We start from the raw sequence: 24,696 nt of genomic DNA, 5'->3' as shown, positions 1-24,696 counted from the left end.
AGGAAATAAGGGGAATTTATGTGACAGTTTAATAGGGTTTTGTGAAATATGATATTATTTTAAAGTTTGCCTGAGTGAGGCAGACAGCACATTAAGGTGACTCTGGCTCTAGAAAGATGACAACGCTGTATTTTAAACTATGAAATTTGCCCCACTGTTTCCTTGCTGTATTATGTAGAGCGTTTTGGATTTATATTGTACATACATATGTACACCCTCTGGTGGGAACCCCATTGAGAAGCAAAGTCTGCCCACAGGCAAAGTGAAGCATAAATCCTAGGTATGTAATGCCGGGATGCTGCATGAGAACTTAAAATGCCCATCCAGAAACGACCGTCTATTTTTGTCCCACCATTATTTTTTTCATGGCCTCTAGTCTCCCGTGGGGAAACAGTTTTGAGGAGATCCATCTCCTGAGCCTGACTATTTCCCCCGGGCAATTATACGAAGAACTCACTTGCTGGGTCCCTACGGAGGAGGAGAACAGAGGGTTCAAAGTTGGTCTCCAAATGATCACCACCATGTCCTGGAATCTGCAGGGAGTCTAGCTCCCCAAAACGCGCGAGCACGGTGGCCCCTGCCAGATGAAAGCAGTATTAACCCACTCCACGTGGTGATTTAGAGCTGGCTCATCAGTGAGATTAACATGCCGGGAACCCGTTAGTCTGAAATGTCACTTCTATAAAATAAGCTTGTAAATTGTAATATAAAATAAGGTAATGAGAGAAGCCTTTGGGACCTGATAAGAAATAATGAAAACGGACAGCTGGAAAATCAGGACTTGTCAGCACTGACCAGGAGAAACCGTGCTCTCATTTTAGGAGTCTGGTACAGTTGTTTAGACCAAAAATGCTGCTACACGGGAGAAGTCCAGCCTATCAGACTGTGGAAGCCACTATCTCTGATACCCAGTTCGCTTTGGTCGGATTCTGTGCTGACCAAGCAGCCTGCTGGGGAATTCCGATGTCCTGAGTGGATGAACCATTGGCATGGGGGCCCCTGGTTCTTAGTAAAGGCACGCACACGTATGTGAGTGTGTGTACTTCGTTACAAATTAATACACAGGACTATGATTTTTTAAAACCTGTTTCTTGTGACTTCGGTCCACGGAGCTCAATCCACCTGGATCAACAGATACAGTCAGGTTTCTCGAAAGCAAAGCAAAGGTTACAGCTCGACTCATGGTGGGCTCTCCCCGTTGGGCTCAGCCAACATAGCTCTTACTCATAAAGACCTAACCACCCCGTCTGTCTTTTCCATGGAGAGAAGGTCACAAGTGAATATGATCTAGGTGTGTCGTTCTTATAATCTGCTTCTCCTCTTGCATCACCAGACACAGATTAATTTCAGAGAAGGACAACCCAACACTTAGTAACTAGAAGAATTAACTGTACCCAAAGCAAAGTCCAGCCTTTTCCCTGGGCTACCTGGAGGTGAGCCTGAGGCTCCAGGAATGTCCTTCCTGATGGGAGTGCCTTTGTTCGCCTGGGGACTTTGCTGACCTGACAGGTTAGCAGGGTGATTTCTGATGGGGCTCTGGACCAGGCGGTATCACTTCTGACCCTCAGGGGAACTGGAAATTACAGGTCACCCACAAGGGCAGAATGTGACCAAGCCCCATTAAAACTCAGGACGCCAAAGGCACTGGGAAGCTTCCCCAGGTGGCAATACTTCGTTGGCACAGTCATACACCATGGTGGGCGGGAAATACTGTCCATGACTCCACAGGGAGAAGATAAGCAGAGTCTCTGCATTTGGCCTTCTCCTGGACTCTGCTCCCTGTGCCTCTCTTCCTTTGGCCGATTCCATCTTGTATCCTTTCCCTGTAATAAAGTATAACTAAAGGCAGAGTTTCAGTGAGTTCTTTGAGTCCTCCAACAAACTATCCAAACTGGGGGTGGTGTCGGAAAGCCCCCAAAGTAGCAGTTGGTGTCAGAAGTGAGGACAGATTTGTGGGGCCTGTTCCCTCAGACTTGAAAGCTTCATCAAACCTGCGTAGTAACTTTCACCTAGTACTGACCCACTTCTCATCCTGCTTATAATCCTCCCTGATTCTGACACCAGCCCTCCTTCTCCTTTGTCTCACTGAGTTCCTTGCTTACCACTCATGCTTAAAACACATCCATTATCCCTGGCTAAGACACACTGGTATCTGTCTGGCAAAGTTTTGTTCTCTATCTGCACACACAGCCCCAGGCCTCCTTCAATAAACATCTCCTCAGATTCAGCCTAGGCAGGGCCTACCACCTTGTCCCAAACAGTGTGACCACCTGCCTTCCTCAGACTCTAAGAAGAGGAATGAGACGGGACTTCACTCTTCTGTTTCCAATATGTGCCTCACCTTGACATTGACCTGGGTCCAAATTGGCACATTTCCTTGTTGACTACAATGTTCTTCCACTTCTCCCTTACCCATGGCCCACCTACTTAGGTCTGCTACCCTTTCCTGTCACATGGTAAACTATAAAGTAGGAAAGTAACACACAGAAGAAACCAGAATGGTACGTACACTGTCATAGGACCAACTCAAGGGTACATAAGAGACTGTAGTTCTTCCCTAAATAATGACACATATGTACTCACTCGTGTGGTCAGCACATAGTTTACTGAGTGCCCTCTCTGCATCGGGCACTGTGCAAGGCACTACAGATGTATCTGTAAGAAGGCCAACGGGGCCTAAGGGCCTAAGTCCAGGGAGCTCAAGATCGTGCTATAAATCATCATCAAAAGTCCTGCAGCTCTAAAGGAAGATCCATGCCCAGCTCTGATCTTGACACGACTTAGACAGGCTGCCTTGGACTCAGCCCAAAGGCAAGATCAAGAGTTGAATTCCAAATGGTGGAGTAGGGTATGGGGGGATGGCAGATTCCGTGAAGAGAAACGAAGAATCAGTAGCTTTAGGACCAGATAATAATAACAAGTTAAAGAGAATTCACTATGTGTCCATCCCTAAGCACTTTGTTTGAACACATGGTAGTCCTCAAAACACCTCATGACAAGGGTGCTATTATACTCACCATTTCACAGATTAGAAAACTGAGGCTCAGAATTGTTACATGACTAGCTCAAGGTCATACAGAAAGCAAGTGATAGAGGCTGGATTCCAACTAAGGCAGTCTTGCTCCTGAGCCTATATCCTTAACTATACTCTGCTACATTATTAGGTATAAGTCAGCTTCAAATGGATAGTCTCGTGGGAGGTATACCCCATGTTGAGGGAGGTAATCAACAGGATATGACCATCAGTTAATCCTTGAGCTGAACCCAAACAAACAGAAGCTCCTTACCCCCAACCCCTGTCCTTGGAATATATGTTCTGCCCGCCATTCCCACATCTTTCAAGGATAAATTGAGAGAAAGGTATTGTTAAGACTGTCAACATGGCGAATGTGACTGAACCCCATTACAGCCTCTATGGCAAAGACTTAAGATTCTGGAAGGCAAGTATGGAGATCTACTCATCTTCCAGATGCCCAAGACAAACCGCATAAATAAGTTCTCTTGCTTATTAAAATTACCACCTACTCATCCAGAGTGGTCTGCTTCTTCCTTCTGTCTCTCCCTGCCCACTGGGTAAGGGAGGTGGTTTGCAAACCAATACAATTGCCAGTATACTGACAGAGGAGCTAGGCAGTGACTGGAGGGAAATGCAAGGACTCTGAGCGTCTCCTCTGACCAGACAGATGAGTGAAGCAAGGCTGTGAATGGAGATCCCAGCTTACAGGTTAAAGACAGACAGACTGGCTCACTCCATTCCATAGTCAGCTCATGGCTGTCCTTGCCATAGGGACCAGGATGGAAAACGGCTACAGAAGAGCAATCTATCACCACCAGTGTGTAAGCAAGATGAGTTGCCTGCCCTGAAGAAGACCACATCGTCTTCTCATATGTTCTTACTATTACTTTTACGATATTTAGATAAATGCAAGCATTAAAGTCAAACATGCAGACCCCTAGGGCAGCCATAAAAACATATGCATGAAACACAAAATTATACTTATCTTCATAGGCTCTGTAATAAATCACCAGAAGTCTCCTCACCAAGATACAAATCTTATTTCACCCCAAATTCCAACTGAAATCAGTAAGTATTTACAGGCTTAATTGGAGATGCCTGTGGGTTAGAATTGAGAAAAATCTCAGCAATATTTCTGGCTTTGCTTCTAACAACCGCTAGGACCTTCACCAAGCTGAGTGGCCACCCTGGGCTCTAGTTCCCATCCAAACCTGAAAGCAAGTCAGGCTCGGGTAGGAGACCCGTAGGAGCTCCCATGTAAAGCTCTGATGGTGAGTCAAATTCCATTCTTGAAGCTCAGGCCAGAGCATCTTGCCCAGGGCAGGAGGGAGGTAACTAACAGTTATTCAGAGTTTCTATGTGGCAAGCCCATTACTAAGCACTTTGCACACCAAATTCCACTTAATTCTCACCATAACAAAATGAAGGGAGTTTACTGGCTCTACCTGAAGAAAGATAAATGCCTTACAGATGTTAATTATGCTCGTGGACAGACTTCTAGTAAACAGGGCAAGAAGAACTTAAGCCTAGACCTGCATATGAGACCTAGCAGCTTCTGGTCTTCCCATGTCATGCTGTGCCTGGCCGATGGTTTCTCCTCCATTAACCAACATCATTGACAAAAGGCTCCTGACCTCGTGATATGCAGAATCTCCACGTGGGTCTTGAGTTTCTGTGTCTGTTCTTCTGGCCCGAACTGTCCGGTTCTGTGGATTACAATCCCCGGGCTACTGTCCACCTGTCCGTCTGTAGCCCCACTCCTTCTGCTGTGGGTCCTAGATCTCATCTCTGACATAGAGAACTTCCTGACACCATCCATACAGCCAAACCACTGGTCCCAGCCTTCCAGAACAAGCCCACTACCATCCCCCTCCCCACCCCCACCCCATTCTGGGCCATTCCTGATCTGTCATTGCTCACACGCCAGCATGTCAAGGTTATTTTCTTTACCCGTGGGAGCAGAACTCCCAAATGTTGGAAGGGTGCCAAGGCCTACTTGGGGGAACTAATTAATCACATTTTAAGAGGCACACACTGTTAAAGCACATTGCATACAAAAATTCAACCGGGAAAATTTCAAGCAGAGTAACACCGGTTTCCCCCAGGATGCAAGGACTAAACCACAGTGAGTTAATCCAGTGAGAACTGAGGAGGTATATTTATAAAGGTAATGGTCCTTTAGGCTGCAGACCATTTGAAAGGGATGTGGGACCAGTTTCAAAATTTCATGTTGGTTGGATTATTTCATTACATGTATGAAACTTTGAACAACAAAAAATAAGAATAATGAAAGAAGGAAAGGAGGGATTAGAATGATTGGATCCGTTACACCAGTGCTTTGACCAAAATCTATCCTGTGAGATCTAAGTCCCTCTCTCATCACCCAACAGTGGGATCTAAGTCCCTCTCTCATCACCCAACAGCAGCTGGATGCTGGGGTCTGTGGGGGCAGCAGTGACAGGAGGGAATTCTCTCTCACCATGACTAGTTTGCTACCTTCTGATCAGAACCCTGTGGGCTTCGAGTCCTTGGGTTTGTAATTTCTCCAGAGAAGGCTTCCCAGACTCTAGAACCCAGCGAGCCTGGCTGGGGGGTGGGCCCCAGAGAGCAGCCGCCCCTGTGGAGACGGGTTCTCAGAGATGGTCCCCACTGGCATGCAGAGGCACCCCGGGACATTACTGTTAGGAGAGAAAGAGCCAGAAGTCTGCACTTCCAAACTGGAATGAACTATATACGTGCATATTTGCATTTGTGTAAACATGTGTGTCTGTGTGGACGGGGAGAAATGAATAGAACATGAAGGAAAGACAGGAAGAGGTGGGAAAACAGATGGAAAGAGGGGCGGATACTCAAAAGAAGAGAAGACACAGAGAAAGAGACACACGGAGAGAGTGAAGGAGGGTGAGAGAAAGGGAGGGAGAGAAGAAAGAAAATCTACATTTGACCTTAGCTTATGTTATATTTGAGGCCAAGAAGCAGGGAGACGGAGAGCAGGTCCCACTCTTAGCTGAATCAACTGAGACCTTGTCATTTCAAACTCTGGGAAAGCACAACCTGGAGCGTGCCCAGAACCCACGTTCACTAATGCCCAGCTGAGAGCTAAAGACAAGGACGTGTCGCACCCGCCAGGCCCACCCTGACCCCAAGCGCATCAGATCAGGATGAAAAGCCCAGTGAGTTGAAAAATCCCTATATAGCGCTGTAAGATCAGCATCTCCTGATCTTACAGAGCTATACTTTCCTGGGAGATGTTGGGGGGTGGGTGGCAGAAGAGTGTAAGTAATGTCTGAAGGATGCTTGGGACCCTTCCCCCAGATGGAAGGAGCCACAGCCATGTGTGTTGACAGGAGCCACTCTTGACAAAGAGTCCCTGTGCCCCTATCTTCTTACCAAGCCCCCAGACATGCAGGCCCGAACCGCCTCATCATCACACAGGGTGTCCAATGCCAGCTTAATGGGCAAAAAATTATTCTCATTATCACTTTAGCTCTACCCCACACATTTTGACATATAGTACTTTCACTATTCTTCAGTTCAAGACATTTTCAAATTCCAGGGTCATCTTCTTGAAGAATGAAGTTTCTAAATATTTTTATGATTGATAGGGAATTAAATCGCCTTCTGCTCATAAAACCTGGTCTGTTTGTTCTAGGTTTGTTGCAACTGCCTGAGAATTCTATTTTTGTGACCTAGAATATGGTTAGATTTGTAAATCTACTTGTTGGGGGTGGAATTAAATGTATACCAATGAGACATGTTTGTTGAAATTATCCACTGCCTAGATTGGTGTGTCTTTTTGTAAAGCTGTCGGGTTGTGCTCTGTTGGTAGGAACACAGTATATCAGTATAAAAATATGAAGTTATATTTTTATATAGTAGCCCCCTGTATCCCTATTCTTATTTTTTTCCCTAAATTCTCTCCGAACTGATATTGATGTTATTCTGCAAGCTTGCTTTTGGTTTATAGTTTCAAACTTCCTGAGTTTCTTGTTAACAGGATGGAAAGAAATTCCATTTTTATCAATCTGATAACTGCAATCAAAAATAGCTAACTTTCATCCAATTATACTTATTGGTATGACTGATACACATATACATTCATTTCAACCAACTTATTTTGTATTTGCATCTTTTTTTTTTTCCTTTTCTGCTTTTTCCCTCTCCTTTCCAGGTGAGGTTTAGGTTAATGGATTTTAATTATTCTGCTCTCTTTTCTTTCTCTAATAGTTTCAAAATTATGGATTTTTAGGTCTGTGGTTTTAGTGATTATCTTTATACTAGGTTATACTATAAATCTTCTAGGCAAAATTTAAAGTGATTCACAATATAATCCCTCCCCCACTAAATGACAGGAATTTTAACATATCTTAAGTACCCATTAAATACTGTCTTCCATCTCATTATTACTGTCTAGAGTTTACATATTAAACAATAAATTAGTTTTTGAAGCCAATCCTTACTGTAGTTTTCTTCTAAAATGTATCAATGTCACCATTATCTCTCAGGTACCACATCTTCTGTTTCTTGTTCACTATTCTTTCTAAAGTACATTTGTTAACTGCCCTCTGACTGAAGGTCCTCTGCTAAACTCTCTTCATCTTTTATGATTTAAAATATTTGTATTTACTTCATTCTCTTTTATGTTTTTGTTTTTTGTTTTCTTGTGTTTTTTTTTTTAATTTAAATTGTGTTAGTGAACATACAGTATAATATTGGTTTTAGGAGGAGAATTCAGTGACTCATCACTTACATGTAATAATACCCAGTGCTCATCACAACAGGTGTCCTCCTCAACATCCATCCCCCATCTAGCCCATCCCCCACCCACCTCCCTCCAGCAACCCTCAGTTTGTTCTCTATCACTTACAGCCACTTATGGCTTGTTTCCCTCTCTCTTTTTTTTTTTTCTTTTCCCCCTTCCATATGTTCATCTGTTTTCTTTCTTAAATTCCACATATGAGTGCGATCATATGGTATTTGTCTTTCACTTCATTCTCTTTTAAAACATTGCATCTTGTTGCCAATCAGTTTCTTTCAATCTACTTGTTTTTTGAAAGCCATCTGTCTTTTTTTCCTTGGATAGTTTTAAAAAATTTTTTCTTATCCTGGTGTTCTGTTTAAACACGATGTTTCTGGTGTGGGTTTATCTTTATTTCTTCAGTTTGGTATGGAGAACGTGCTTTTGAAAGACTTGGGTCCTTCTATTCTATACTAACCAAAGTTACTATTTCTTCAAATATTATTTCACCATCACTCTCTCATTACATTCCTGAAGTCCTATTAGATGTATGTGGGGGCCCCTCAATACATCCTCCATGTCTCTGTTCTTTACAAGGCATACTTTAGCTCCTTCTCTCTTTGTGCTACTATCTGAGTAAATTTCTTCCAATTCATTAACTCTCTCTTCATCTGTGTCCAGAATTAACTGATCCTATTAACTTTTTTTAATGAGCTATATATAATTTTTTTTTTTTATTTATAAGATTTCTAACTGGTTGTTTCTTACACCTGCCTGTTCTTGTTTAATTTCTGCCTGTTCCTGTTTCATGTATTCCATCCTTCTTAACTAGTCTGATTCCTCTGTTTATCACTTTATACAACCTAAATGCAGTACCTTTAAAATCAATATGAAATTTTCATATATTTGAAATAACCTGGATTGAATTTGTAGTCTTATTATTGATTTTTTTTCTTTCTTTGCTATCTTTTTTTCACATATTTTCAGATTTTGACTCAGAGGTTCATTTTTAGAGTGTTTTGTTGTCCTTGTTTGTTTTTTTTCTCTTTCCCCTTCCTTCTGTGCTCACTAGATACCTATCTAGTGGTTCTGTGTTTCTTTCCCCTCCCCTGAGATCTCCAGCATTTGGGGATTCTTCAACCAATGTGATATTAGAACTATCACATCCCAGTGCTATTTCTGCTTGCATATTGATCCTGGCTCCCTAGACCAGCAGAATCCTAAAAATCCAAATCCCCAAACACTGGGTCAGCAGGAATTTTCTTCTCAGTGTAGTTTCCTTTGTAGGAGGTGGGCAGAGCCCAGCTCCAGCCTCTGACTTCAAATATGAGCCTTACTCTGGGTCCCTAGCTCACATGGAGCAATTTTAGCAGAAACAGCCTACTGTCTCCTTCCCTCCTCAGAGTCCAGTGGCCAACTAACTGTTTGGTATTTTGAATTTCTGATCCAATTCTGGTCCATGCTTCTTATTTTTGAGCTTATATTCTTTTCTTTTTCATTTTTATATTTTAATCAATCTATGCTGAATATTTAGAGCATGAGAAAAGTATCATAAGTGCCTTTTTCTTAGATGTGGCTTGTGAATGTGGAAGGAAGGGGCCTGACATCACAACCTCTGGATGATTCACTTTGGTTTTGCCTGCCCCTCCCCATCCATCTTCTTTCTTCTGCTAATAGAATAGAAACTCAATTTTCCTGGGTGAATTATTGCTTCTCTACTTTCAATCCACACAATTCAGGTGAGTATGACTTCTCCCCTGGGTTGCAGGCATGGAAACTTGCACATGTTCTACCATCACTGTGCATCTGGATAAAAACTGGCATCGAAATCAGTCCGCCAAGAAGTGGTTCCAGGACTTGTGCTTGACCAAGAGGGAAAGATGTTTTCTTCTGACTTTGGACTGGCTAATTAATAACATGCAAATCCGGGGCTGAAAGAAGTTGACTAAGCAGAAACAGCCTACCTAAAATGAATCCCATAGAGAGAGGAGTATGGCTGAAGGACTAAGGCAACAGACCAAGTCCTGATGACATTGTTTAGTCCTTGGATAAAATCATACCTAAAGATTTCCATTCCCTGAACTTCTGAATTACATGGGCCCATATATTTTCTCTCTTGCTAAGGCCAGTTTGAATTGAGTTTTGTCCTTTGGTTCCAAAAGCATTCATAACTAATGCTCAGATTTTCATAGAATGAGGTGAAATTTAAAAGGCACATATTCATACATATATACACATTAAATGAATATAATTTCAAGGCACTCAAAGATGAATGAACCCATCCATGACCCACACTGGTCTATAATTTCTAGCACAAGGACACTTAGATCTATGAGAATATGACATAATAATCAGAAATAAGAAGCCCTTAGACTTAAGAACACATTTTCTCTTAATAGATCCACTCAAGATGATAAAACCTATAAATGCATGATTAATCTGGGTGGAAATCCTTGGAAAATGCCCCTGGAGGCACAGCCTCAGCTATAGGCCTGTATGGTTACCACACAACAAGCACTATGCCAACCAAGTACCTCATTTAAGGCCATGCTTCATATCAGGCATTTTGTCCAAAACAGGGAATTAAAAACCAACTTATTAATGGCTTCCCTCAAAGGACTTCTGTGCCTCCCACTAATTTAGTCTCAGATGATTGCATAAGGCCTTCATCTCTTTGTTCTCATGGAATATTTTTATCCCATATACCTTGACATCATAAAAGAGTCTGTCAAAAGGGCAAAAAGAATACCCTAATGTGCTACAGAACTAAGACAGTCAAAGTACTAGCAGGTTCTACAAAGCAGACTTGGGGGGAGGGTGCTTAATCTGACTCCAGCCGCCTGGGAACATAGAGGCTGCATCTGAGGTAAATTTCTAAGCATAGTCCACACAGCCTAGGTGTCCCAAAGAATACACAGACAAGTGTGGGAACGTAACACCTTCCTGCGAGAAGAGACATAATCTCTTAGCCCAGCCTCACCACATTTCACAGATGAACACAACAGCGGAATAGCTGTTTTCCCCAAAACCATAGAGCTACTTCCTGAGAGAGCTGAGATTGCATCTCTCAGGCAGAAGTCATTCTAGGATTTGGGAATCTGAACATATCCTAATGCTTCTAGAATAACTAGTTTGGATGATGTGAAGGAATGTGGTTTGCAACATGCTTCTACTGGAGTCCAGAGACTCAACAAAGAGGAGCCAGAAAGGCATCTGGGAGAAGCAGATGATACCAGCATAGAGGCAAAGCAAGCGGGACAACAGAATGTGGAGGGAGCACTGTCACATGCTTCAGAGCACGGATCCTGGCACCCTGCTGCATTTGAACCCTGGCTTCATCACCTGATGGCAACTTTACTCATGTTAATTAACCTTCCTGTGCCTCAATTTCCTCTTCTGCAAAATGACTATAAAAATGAGATGGACGGGGCACCTGGGTGGCAGTCACTTAAGCAACCGACTCTTGGTTTTGGCTCAGGCCATGATCTCAAGGTTTGGGGATCCAGCCCCACATTGGGCTCCATGCTCAGCAGGGCGTTGGCTGGAGAGTCTCTCTCTCTCTCTCTCCCTCCCTCTCCCTCTGTCCCCCTGACTCATGCCATCCACCCCCCTCTAAAATGAATAAATTTTTTTTTAAATGGGATGGACACCATAGGATTATTATAATCTTTAAATGGGTTTATATTTGAAGAGCCCTGGGAACGCCATCTGACTCAGGCAGGTGAGTATTTGATAAATAAGCACCGACTGGTCGCACTCCATCCTTAGCCAAGTTCTAATGAGTAAACAGAAAAGGCCAGTTCTGAGACATAATCTTGGACTCCCCAAGTCCTCCCTAATTTATGAAATGGGGCTGGATGGAGAGAGCAGGGGAGGCTGTGTCTCTGCCATGGCTAGATAAATTTCTGGAGGAGAACCAGAGATAAAACCGGAAAGCAACACATTAAATCAAGAACCTGAGCAACTTTATGAAAATACTTGCCACTGGGCTGGAGGACACAAAGGGCTGAAGGAATATAAGGTGACTTCCTTCACAATGTGCACAGAATCTGCTCTGCTTTGATTTGAACTTCTCTGGGGGAAGAGAAAGGTGTTTCTCTTTTTTTTTTTTTTTTTAATTATGAAAAGGCACTGCAATCAGAGGCTTCCATTATCACAGGGATAAAATATCAATTTTTGTCAGGATAAAACGAAGCACAGATTGGCCGTGATAGGGAAAATTAAATTTCTAGCCTCCACTTGATTTGATATTTATCACTGCTTTACTTCAGAAATGTACTGTCACAAGACATTAAAAAAAAAAAAAACTTATTCATCACACACCAAACAAACTTAAAGTCTCTTAGAAAGCAGAACTGACAAATAACAGGTGTGATTGAGAGAAAATCAAAGGGATGAGTGAGAAAAAGGAATAAAGAAAAAAATCAGAAATATGAATAATTTCAGGCAGCTCGGCGAAGAGGGAAAGGGGTGTAGAGAGAGATTGCAAGCATGAGCTGTACATGAGAGGCAAAATTCCATTATCCGTTCTTGGAAACAGGCTGCTGAGTGGTCAGTTTCAATTCATTCTTGCAGACGGTTGCTGAGACCACCACATGCTTCCACCCTGGGCACCTGGGACACGGATCTACAGCACGGAGCCAAGTGCTGATCACATCCACGTTGCTCACCTTTCAATACTCATACCTCTGGGATCAGAAGGAGTCAGAGAACTCAAAATTAGTTTTTCAAAAGGAGCTCCTCTAGGGGCGCCTGGGTGGCTCAGTGGTTAAGCATCTGCCTTCGGCTCAGGTCATGATCCCAGGGTTCTGGGATCAAGCCCCATGTCGGACTCCCTGCTTGGCGGGAAGCCTGCTTCTCCCTCTCCCACTTCCCCTGTTTGTGTTCCCTCTCTCGCTGTGTCTTTTCCGTGAAAATAAATAAAAATCTTAAAAAAAAGAAAGGAGTTCCTAATCTATCAAAAAGTTCAGACTATTCATGTCAACTTGAATAGTTATGATGAATCTCTAGCTTCAATGTCTGCTATAGGAGACCCAAGTAAGGTTATAATTAACCCATTTTTTTCAAATGTTGCCATCCATTTGGACATTGGTATTACCCTTGTTCCAGGTATTATCATTTGTCCATTACAGAAATGGGACTTTTCTTTCCCTCACTTGGAAGGGCAGTTCTTGAAGTGAAAAAATATATATACACATATATATAATTATGATTATATATGTAAACATATGATATGTATACAAATACTATTGTATATGTAAAGAAATCACACACACACAAACACACACACGTGACATAAATTAATGAGCCTACTCCAGGTTGTCTAAACACTAGTGCTAGAGGTAATAATCATAAGTGCATGAAAGGGGGGCACTGTACTAAATTAGGACAAGATTTGATCTGTTATCTATTTAATGCACCCTGTCAATTCAATTTAAATGAAGATTCTACTATGTCCTAGGGAAGGTCCTCTATTAAAGTAACAAAGAATCAAAAAATGGTGAATGACACAATCCATGCCTTTACAGAGATGATAAATATCATTGTTAAGAAGCTAAGAAATCTTACCATTTACAACGATTTGGATGGAACTGGAGGGTATCATGCTAAATGAAATAAGTCAACTAGTGAAAGACAACTACATGTTTTCACTCATATGTAGAAATTAAGAAACAAAACAGATCACAGGGGAAGGGAGGGGAAAATAAAATAAGACATAATAGAAAGGGAAACAAACCATAAGAGACTTCTAACTCTAGAAAACAAATTGAGGTTGCTGGAGGGGCGGTGGGTGAGGGGAGGGGGTAACTGGCTGATGGGCATTAGGAGGGCCCGTGACGTAATGAGCACTGTGTGTTGTACGCAACTGATAAATATCTAAACTCTACGGAAACTAATGATAAACTACACATTAACTAATTGAATTTAAATAAGTTTTTAAAAAAGAAGCTAAAGCATACACATTACTATTAAAAAAAAAAAACACACAAAGTAAACATGGAATTTCCAATGGGGGCAAGAATCAGTGAGGAGTCCTTAGGTTAGAAAATACCTAACACAAAATCCATAGAAGAGTACTCCAATCAGAGGGAGGTGGGGCAGAGTTAATGGCAGATGCGGTAAAATTTCAGATTAAAGCTGCATGTGGTAGAAGTAGGGAATAAGCCAAAGGACACCAGAACGGCTGAAGGTTCTGGAATCCCTTCACCTGGGATCAAATGACTGCTCTGTGACCAATGGCAAGTTCCTTAAATTATATTGATAGTACCTAATAGGCTTATTGCAATTACTCAACACAATGCTTAGCCCAGAGCAGGCACCCATATATGTCAGCTATTATAAGCAGCTGTTAGTAGCAGTGGTGGAGATATATGGAGCGGGGCCCTATACTGTGGATGTCCAATGTTGGAATTTCAGAGAGCAGTGCATTTTGCCAGTGAGAAGAAACCAATGCTTGTGTCTGAAGAGGGGCATGCTCATTCTAGAGGATGTAGGTCATGCCTGGAGAGGACAGAGACTGAAGGTGTGCAGATTATGGGTGAAGATACTGCAGAGGTTGGGTGACAGAGAGATAACCAGATCCACACTAAAGCAGACGGGGTGGGAATACAAAAGGACGATAGTCACTTGAAAGGAATCATAGGTAAGACAGGAAGGTCTGGGCATGGGTCATGGGGTGAGAAGAAGGAAGAATCAAGTCTGATTGCTGCCTCTGGGGGCTGATCACTTGAATATTGGTGGTTTCATAGACAGCACTTAAAGAATGAGCATCGGGAGCCAGTTAAGGGGGCGGAGGAAGGGGTATAAATTTGGTTTTGCCACGCCGGTTCTGAGATTCTTACGGGAACCAGGGAGAACACTCTAGCAGGCATTTAGAAATACGCGTCAGTAATTTGGAAGAGAGGTTGGGGCTTAAGTTAATGAATTTGAGAGCCATTTGCATAGAAGTCTGTGGCCGAACCTGAGTTAACACATCACATAGCTGAGGGGTAAAACACAGAGAGGGAGAGAGAGAATGGGTGAACACTGTTGTCTGGGAAGTCTGCAATTAGCAAATGGGAAGGGGGAATAGAAAAGGAATCAGCATCACTGCCACAGACATCAAGGGCAGAGAGGGCTTCCAGAAGGTGAAAGAATGCATCACTTGTACCAAAGGATCATGAAGTTTAGTAAGAGGACAAAGATAGAGAAGATATTGCTGGATCTGACAATTAGAACATCCTAAAGAAACTTTTATTATTTTGATAAATTAAAAAAAAAAAACAAATATTGAATAAGAATATTGGAGGGGCTCCTGGGTGGCTCAGTGGGTTGAAGCCTCTGCCTTCAGCTCAGGTCATGATCTCAGCGTCCTGGGATTGAGCCCCGCATGGGTCTCTCTGCTCCGCAGGGAGCCTGCTTCCCCCTCTCTCTCTGCCTGACTCTCTGCCTACTTGTGATCTCTGTCTGTTAAATAAATAAATAAAATCTTAAAAAAAAAAAAAAGAATATTGGAACAAATACCTATGTACCCAGTGCTGAGCAGAATGACTAGGTAAGAGGCATATAACAAGAGTTTGAGGAGTAAGCATGAGTCGGGAAGTGTATTAAATAAGTGTAATGTGTAATAATGTAAACAAATTATTGTTTCATGAAAAGGTTCAGAATGGAAATATGAGATGGCAGAATTACTACAGGAATATCGTTTTAGGGTAAAGAAGCCATGGGATGTTAGTGTAAAGAATGTGTCACTGGAGAAGAATATAGAAAATTGAAGGAGACATTTACATAAATCAATGAGCACATCAAAAAGGAAGTGGGAAAATAGAGAACTAAGCCCAGAAAGGGAAGATGAACTTCGCTATCCAAAAGGTCCTTTTTTTTTTTTTTAAATCTTATGTAGGAACAAAAGCTTAGATGGAGAACAGATATCAAAAGTAAATTTGAAAAAAAAAGGAGGGGGAGGGAAGGACGTTTGGGTGGAAGAGTTTTAATTTTGAGGGAAGCAATGAATGAATTTCAAGATCTGAGTTACCAAGCACAAGCGCACTTGACTCTCATGCCAGTTCTAGAATTCTCTACAGCATCCCTGGCAAACAAACAGTCAATCTTGACTTACTTTAGGAGAGAGGAGCTCACTATCACATAAATTAGTGAATTTCATTTCTAGACTTTTCAGGTCGGAAGGAAGTTCTTATCTTTATCCTGAACTGTAATCTACTTTCCTGTAACTATTACACCTCAATTGTGTATCTGCCTACTGAGACCACAAGAATTTCCGTAAATCTCTCTTTTATATGACTCCCTAACAAATATTTCCAGATAACAATCATGTCCCAGCTGAGTTGCCTGGTTCTGGCTAAAATAGTTCTTGAGTCCTCACACCTGCATCCCAGTGTTTATAGCAGCATTATCAACAATAGCCAAGAACCTAAATGGAAAAGAACCTAAATGTCCACTGACAGATGAACAGATAAAGAAAATGCAGTACACACACACACACACACACACACACACAGAGAGAATATTACTCAGCTATCAAAAAGAATGAAATCTTGCCATTTGCAACAAGGTGGATGGAGCTAGAGTGGATTATGCTGAGCAAAATAGAGAAAGACAAGTATCAAATGATTTCACTTATTTGTGGAATTTAAGAAACAAAACAGATGAACATAGGAGAAGAAAGGAAAAAAGAAAGGGAGGTAAAGCATAAGACTCTTAACTATACAGAAGAGGGTTGCTCAAGGGAGGGGGGTTGGGAAGATGGGCTAAATGGGTAATGGGTATTAAGGAGGGCACTTGTGATGAGTGCTGGGTATTAGATGGAAGTGATGAATCACTAAATTCCACTACTCTGAAACCATTATCACACAATATGTTAACTAGCTAGAATTTAAATAAAAACTTGAAACAAAAAATAAAATAAAATAAAATAAAAAATAAAGTTTTGATGTTGAGAAAAAGAAAAGAGAAGATTCCCTGAGTCTTCAATGTCCTCTTATCCATGGAAAAGCTCACTGAGGCTCTCAATGTTTGGTCACAGAAAAATAGGAAACAAGGTCCTCTTTAGGAGATACAAGCATAGCATTAGGTTTTAGGACTCAAACAAATGTAGTGTTTGGATCAGTTGGCGTGATGCTGCTGCATGAGGCTGGACATTCACGGCACTCATCTGGGACTTGGTGGCCTCAAATGTAAAGTGAGAATCTCTCGCACCTTACTTCTCCATCATGCTCTACAAAAGAGGCTACGAGACAAAATGCCAGAGATGCCGCCCGAAGGAACACCTCATTTGCCTTTGGGTAAAACCCTAACTCTTGCTCCAAACAAAAGCCTGGGTCATGGGAACTGTAGCCCTTGGTTCTCATATGCTTCCCTTGCAACTCTCAGGGTGGAAATCCTCTGCATATCATCAAAATAGGAGACACCGCCAAGGACCTGTGCTGAGTCATCTGGTTTACCCTAAGGGATAACTTGGGATAGCTTCTAATTCTAACTAGATTCTAAACTGGACCCAGCATGCTGGCTTATTATTATCCCTCATCTTCAGAAAAACAAGGGCTACACCAAGATTTGGACATGAATGGATCTTCCAGAGAGGTGTTTGACTCCCTGAACACCTATTCCCACCCCCGTTCACCATTTCTCTATTATCGAAGAGAAACATGTATTTTCTGTTTTCCTACATGTAAATCTACATGTTTTTCCCCCCAAGTTTTTTCTACCCAGACTCTCTCTGGGTTAACTCCAAAAAATTCTATTTTAACCTCTCTGGTTTGATTCCCAATTAGTGTATTTCTCACTTCCATTCTCTTTCTCCCCTTCCCAGACTCACCAAACAACCTCTCCCTCTGCTGTTGTGCTTCCTGTCAATCTAGCTCGTGCTTATCATAAATTAGCATTTTTCAGTATCCACCCTGAGATTTGTAACACAAAGACAGCTCTGTTGATGACAGAAGCAGCACACACAAGCTGCCCTGCAGCCTAGGGGGGCTGTCCATCCCTGCTGGTACTGAAAACGAAACAGGCAAACACCGGGGTGGCTCCCAGGACCATTTCATTAAACTCTTAGGATCAGAATGTTTGAGAAGAAAGAAGCAGAAGCTGCTTCTCTGCATAAACTCATGAGTGAGCTTTCAAAACACAGAAAATCATGCATAAGGAAAACCTGCAAGAGATGTCACCATGGGAAAAGAACAGGCTCGGTGGTGATAGAAACCAAATCCTCATACCCTCTTTTCACCCGCTATGCCCCAATCCACAGGAAGTCAAGATCTCAGTGTTTCCAAAGGGCTAATTTCCAGTTCTATATTTAACACATTAGAAAACCCTTTTGGAAAGAAGAGTTCTGTACCTGCATACATTTACACTACACACACATAAATACTGGCTGGAAGGTTTATCAAATTTCACAAACGTATAGATGAAGGCTGAAGCTGGGTTTGAATTTCTGAAAATTTTTGTGAGCCATCAGCTCTCAAAAGCAGACAGTATGATAATCTCACAGATGGAGCCTCTTTCCTTAATTAATCACTGAAGACCTTTAAAAAGGTCAGAGTGCATCATGCTCCCAGTCCAACCTCCACAGGGAGGACCAGAAGCACCTGACAGCAAGACTGTATACACGCATGCACTCTATTTATCCCAGCTTGTTAATGGAGTGTGTGGCACTTTTCCTGAGATACTGTGTGCACACACATTTTTAAAAAATGATGCATTTGTCTATATAAACAGAGATGAGAATGAATTCTCTGTTGCTAAAGTTACCACAAACTTAGAGGCCTAAAACAAAAGCAGTATCTCTCACACGGTTCCATAGGCTTGAAACCCAACAAAGTCATCACCAGGCAGAACTCAAGGTGTTACCTGTCCAGAGCTCTTACTGGAGGCTCTGGTTCCGGCTCATACAAGTTGCTTGCAGAATTCCGTACCTTGCTGTTTTAGGGCTCAGGGCCTCATCTCCTTGCTGGCCATCATCGTGGAGCCCCTCTTAGCTTCCTTCCTCCATCTTCGGAGTCAGCAACAGAATATCAAATTTCCTTCCATGATTCCAGTCTTTCCAGCTTCCCCTTCTACCATGTGGCTTCTGAACCCTTCTCCATTGCGTCTGACTGCAGCCACAGCAAGTTCTCGGTTTTCAAGGGCTGATGCGAATAGATTGGGCCCATTTTATAATCCAGGATAATCTCCCCGTGTTAAGGTCCATAACTTTAATTATATCTTCAGGACTCTTTTGACACTTAAAGTAACCTATTGGCAGGATCAAGGGATTAAGGCAAGGACATCTAAGAGGGTCCATTATCTGGCTTACCACACTGAATGTATCATCTGAGTTCCTTTTTATACTAAACTTCCAACAGACATTTCAGGAATATTAGCTGATGATCCAGAACCATGCACATCACTTCAAGATGTCCCTCCTCTTTGTTATCACACATTTTTATAAATCCATTCAAGCTTATCTAGCCTTGATTATCCCACTGATAACTCCCCCTCCAGCCCCCTTCAGTTCCTGAAACGTTCCATACAGGGCGAAGACCAAAGGCCCATGCTGCAACTGAGTCAACAAGAGTGCGCCGTGACCACTGGTCCATCTCACACAGAGGCTAAAAACTTGTCCTTGCATTTGGTCTACTATCACGGATCCGATCATGAACCATATAATGCCTCAGCATCCTCATATCGCTGCTCAGATGAATGTATCAGCCCTCCCTGGGCTCTCCTGATATTTTTCCAAAGCACCAAATGAACCCCTTTCTTACTTCCGCCTACCTGACCCATATCTTCAAGTAATTTTACATTAACTTTCCATCTACTTTGTGGTCTCTCAGGGACCAGCTTCTGGAGTAAGAAGCAAATTCTGTTGTTCCATATGCCAGGTCTGGGCACACCCCCTGCTCGAGCCTATGGAAGGCACAGCAGCCATGTCGAGTCTGCCTTCTTAGGGAGGTTAAGTGCAGACCACATGGCTCATCAATGTCCCCCACAGAGCCACACTCTCTGGAATTAAAGTGACTAGATCATCCTGTGTATAGTCAGTATACTCTGTCTTGACACATGCATGAGAGAAAAAAGCAGCTGCTTTGTCTGGGGTAGCTCAGATCAATTTTGTCGTGAACAACCACCGCTACGGTAGACTTCTCATTGCTCAACACAACTCCATGGCCTGCCTGTGAGTCTCATCTGTCAGGTGTTTGTTGGGGCATCTGGTCCCTTTTCTCTAATTTTACTTCCATGGTGCCCTAAAAATCTGGACTCGGTTATTGGATATTTTTGCTATGAAATCTCTCCTCTGTGGCCATTTATGCATTCTCCCTCCCACTCAAAAACTGAATTCCAGTGGCTTGCATCCAAAGGATATGTCCTGTAGTTTCTAAAATAAACCTCTCTTATACCTGCATTTCCCTGGCACATTCATTACTTTCCTTTATCCTTCAAATTATTTTATCATAAAATCAGATGCATTGCAAAATTTTTGGCAAGGCTTTCTAAATGTGAAGAAAGACGAATGACATTTATTTTGTTCTCCTAGCAAGGCAGGGCCTTCCACTTTGTAATCATGATGGGTTTCATTAATGTTCTCCCCAGTCCACTATTCTTTCATTAGTAAATGAAGCTTGACCTGGAGCTGGCCTCAGTGGCAGCCCATTAGCTACGGCCTCACAGTGAACAACATCACTTTGTATTGATGGCCTTTGTTTACAGGCACGCAACCAGACTGGAGCTGCAAGACTGTCCTGATCCTGGCCAATTTAATTTCACAAAAAGAGTTCCATAAAACTCTTGTCTGAACTCTTTTTCCTGGCAACAGCCTAAATATTTTCAAATAGCCCGCTACCAAACCAACGGGCATCCCTCCCCCAAAGCTCTTCTGCAAAAGCATGGAGGAAAAACTACAATAGAAAACAGACCGTTAGTTCGGCATAATTAAAAATCTCATCTGACCCTTTGTGGGCAACTCTCTGTCCACCTTCCTGAATTTCTTTCAACGGGCATCCACTGAAAACAGATGCTTCATAAAAAGAATGACATATTCCCTAAGAGAAGATTGTTAACATCTCTTTTTTATAATTAAAACAACGGCTTGGCATGCTTTCTACCATATTTATAGAACTCAGAGCAATGCATGATCTCTTAGGACTACTAGGCCATTTTCTTTCTAACTGAAGAGGTTTGTCTTATCCTGAGATCTAGAAAATAGACTGGTAGGGAAGAATTAGTGAGCTTAACACAAGAGAAGATATGAAACAATGAGACTATGGCTCTGTGAAAATATCCATGCCCTGGTGGGTCATGTCCTGATGGAAAGAAATAAGTGGATGCATGGGCAACTTTTCAGCAGAACATTTCCTAGAAAAAATAAATTAAGTGCATTTAAGTGATATTCCAGTGGACAATTTTTGTATATGAGAACAGAATTAAGGCAAGGGAAAATCATTCTTATATTCACATAACTGACTTAAGTCTAATCTGCATAGTTACACCAGATCTGCTACCCTGAACTTTACGTTGGAAGCCCGTGTGCAGAGAAGCACGGTCTTCCCTGACCCTGGATTGGGTACCAGTAGTACCCATGGTGCCACTGAACGGTCAAGGTCACTCCTAACATATGTGATGCTCTAGACCTTGCCTTTGGAAGGCCCCAGCTTTTATCACTCGGTTCATGTGACATCTGTCAATCTGATCATGTGTGAATACTGAGGTTTACCCTTGCATGCTTTTTTTAAAGGGCTGGTGAGGGATGGGCCTCTCTTATAGTGATCATCATCAAAGATTTTTGAAGGTGATTTCCTTTCAGCGTGCCTGGGTGGCTCAGTCAGTTAAGCATCTGAGCAGGTTCAGCTCAGGTCATGAACTCCAGGTTGGGTGATCTAGCCCTGAGTCAGGCTCCATGCTCAGCAGGGAGTCTACTTCCCCTCTCCCTCTCCCTTTGCCTCTCTCTGTACTCACGTGCTCTCTCTCTCTCTCTCTCACACACACACAGCGTGCACTCTCTCTCAAATAAATGAATAAATCTTTTGAAAAAAAGTAATTTCCTTTCACAAAGTTTCTACAAGAGCAGACATTTGATCCCTAGAGGAAAAAGGTCAACTTACTACTACTATCCTGTATTCAAATGCATTTGCCATTGATATCTTACACTAAAACTTTCACATTTCTGGATTTTTATAAGTTTATATCCAAAAGGGTCAGATGCAAAACATGTATTTCTACATGCATCTCCACTGGGGACAGACAGCTTTGGGATTCACCACTCCTTTGTTCCATCTTCTGCTTTCTCCCTGAGCTGAAATTACTTATTTCTGTATGAATGACTTTTACACTTTCATTCTTTGGCTCATCTAGTTTTGACGAAACACACATGAAAGGTGTTCTTTGAGTCTTTCACTCACGTTAGAAGTAAATTCCATGGTATCAGACACATGGCTTATGGATCTCCTCAGTCATCCCCCTCTTCCTGTGGGAGGCACCAACCACCTCCTGAACAACATGGCAGCTGCAGGGCGCGGACCAGTCACTTGCTCTAGAAGTCCCTCCCTGTCAGATGGCCTCTGAGCAGCTGGGCTAACCAGCAACAAACCTAGGTTTCTGGTTCTTCCAGGCATTTATGGACTGGGATGAAGCCCCACAATGGAGTGGGATGTGGCATCTCAGAGCCACGAGAGCAACCGAGATATGGAGAAGCATGTCATACCCTATGAAGTGAACTCTCACAGACTGGAAAAAGGAGGCAGAAGGGAGATGGTGAGACAAATTATCTCCCATTCCTATCTTTTACTGTCTATTTGGACATGCAGTTTCTTATTGCAGCTTGTCTGTAGACAACCCACACACTGAGAGACACGTTCCATCTATTCATGGAGGGCTGGAAGTCAATGTCATTGCTATCAACTAAATTGCCCCCCACCCCCCGTCATTCATATCTGGAAGTCCTAACCACCAGTGTGACTGTATTTGGAGACAGGACCTTTAGGGAGATAATTCACATTAAATGAGGTCACTAGGACAGGGCACTTATCCAATAGGACTGCTGTCCTTCGAAGAGGAGGAGACAGCCTGAGCATGAGGAAAGGCCATGTGTGGACACAGGAGTCGGGGGTGGGCATCCTACAAGCCAGGAAAAACGCTCTCACCAAAGAGTGAATTTGTGTGGGCACCTTGATCAGGGACTTCTGGCCTCCAGAACAGTGATAAAATAAATATCTGTTGTTTAAGCCACTTGACAGTGTAAGTTGACTAATACAATATACAAAAATTATTCACTTAGGTATCACTTAAATGCACTTATTTTTTTTTTTTCTACGAAATGTTCTGCTAAAAACTTGCCCATGGATCCACATATTTTTTTTTTTTCCTATCAGGACATGGCCCACTGAGACATGGACATTTTCACAGAGAAGTTGCCAGGGTATAAATCCCTAATATGAGCATAACTAGATGGTTTAGGAATCTTCTTCTGGATTGCCTCTTAATACCCTGTATCTTTTCCCCAGACCTTGCCCTTGTCATGCCTTCACTCTGAGAGCTATTTTTCCATGACCACCAACCCAATACAGTGCCTCTGGAACTCCTGAGATCAAGGCCCGTCATCGTCTCTATCCCACGGCCATAGACGACGCTCTTACCCTTCACCTAACATACTGCTGTTGTGTGCTGGAGACCAAACAGTGGTCAGCACCGACTTCTACTCTTAGGGAAAAAAGGGCCCAGATATACGGTCTGGCAAGAAAAGGCTAGGAATGTTGTCTTCCTAAAGAGAAAACACCTCACAAGCACAGGCTCACGTGATGCTATTTCCATATGCTATCTTCTGTTTCCGCACTCTCTGGGCCCATCGCTTTCCCTTGACTTAACAAACAACCACTCAGAACCTCTCACAGAAGCTTGGCAGGCAGTAGGCACAGCTGAAATATCACGGGTCGAAAATTCAAACCTGAGTCTGTCACTGTTTTGCGATCTTCGTTCCCTTGTTTCAAAGTGAGAATAGCAAATGCTACCTCATTGTTTTGTCCTAACAATTAAATGAGAAAATGGAGAAAGTGCCTGGCACACAGGAAGTACTCGACACTATGTATTACTTCCTCTTCCGCGTTTCCTTCTCCCCAGGCAAAACTCAACAGCCTCACCATGCACGTATTTACACCCCCTGGGGCTCATCCCAGTTTTTCCACAGATAAAAAATATTTCCTTAGTACCTTTGTCGCACTTCTTATGTTGTAGCCTGTTTGACCGTAACAACACTACATATGAGGTATCATTCTTCTCATTTGCAGATGGGAAAATTTAAGCTCAGAAAGAATACGAGATTCCCAAAGAGTCCACTCCAGAGCTCTCCCCATGAGACCACACCCTACGTCTCGTCCACATCAAGCCTTGCTGGGTCAGCAGGTTCCACCGGGATTGTCAGACTTAAGGGACGTTGATCACAACTTGGGAAAGTACAGCCTCAGTCCTCACAATGTGTTCTACGGACATAAATGGGCACAGGTGCCACCGTAAGTGGATCATGTGCTGACAGTCATCATTCATTCGTCCAAGAAGCATTTATTAAGCTCCTACTAAATGCATATCAATTAGCTGTAAAGGAATCAAAGAACCAAATGCATGCCCCCTACCATCTAAGAGTTCACAACTTAGGTGTTGTGTAGACACACAAAGGCACAAAAAGTTAACACACAGGAATCAGACAAATTCGCAAGCACAGAGACTGGCTCAAAACATATGTAATAAAGTGTTAAATTTTATAACCTACATCCTAAGCTCTCCAGTGGTTTCTCAGTCTTGACGCCATCAACAGTGGGGCCACAGAATTCACTGCCGCGGTGGGATGGCTTGTACACTGTGGGGTATTCAGAAACATCCCTAGAGCTACTATCATCACAGAATGCGACAGACTACGTGGCTTAGAGCAATAGGAATGGATTCTCTCACAGATTTCAGTGCTGGAAGTCTGAAATCAAGA

General features: G+C 42.6%; 1 protein-coding gene across 1 annotated transcript in view; it reads right to left on the bottom strand.

Moving 5' to 3' along the window:
- Positions 1–24,696, bottom strand: part of LOC116862614 (cytosolic carboxypeptidase 4-like) — a gene marked incomplete at its 3' end in the record, with an annotated part of 169,333 nt that overhangs the window by 140,399 nt on the left and 4,238 nt on the right. The window contains exon 2 of the mRNA XM_032849972.1: positions 24,487–24,573. Coding sequence (XP_032705863.1) covers positions 24,487–24,573 — 87 coding nt within the window. The remainder of the gene's footprint in view (positions 1–24,486; positions 24,574–24,696) is intronic.

This window comes from Lontra canadensis, unplaced genomic scaffold, assembly GCF_010015895.1.
Source record: "Lontra canadensis isolate GAN:19392208 unplaced genomic scaffold, GSC_riverotter_1.0 scaffold276, whole genome shotgun sequence".
NCBI lineage: Eukaryota > Metazoa > Chordata > Mammalia > Carnivora > Mustelidae > Lontra > Lontra canadensis.
The sequence above is the reverse complement of the archived record's forward strand: the minus strand, read 5'-3'. Positions and strand labels throughout refer to the sequence as shown.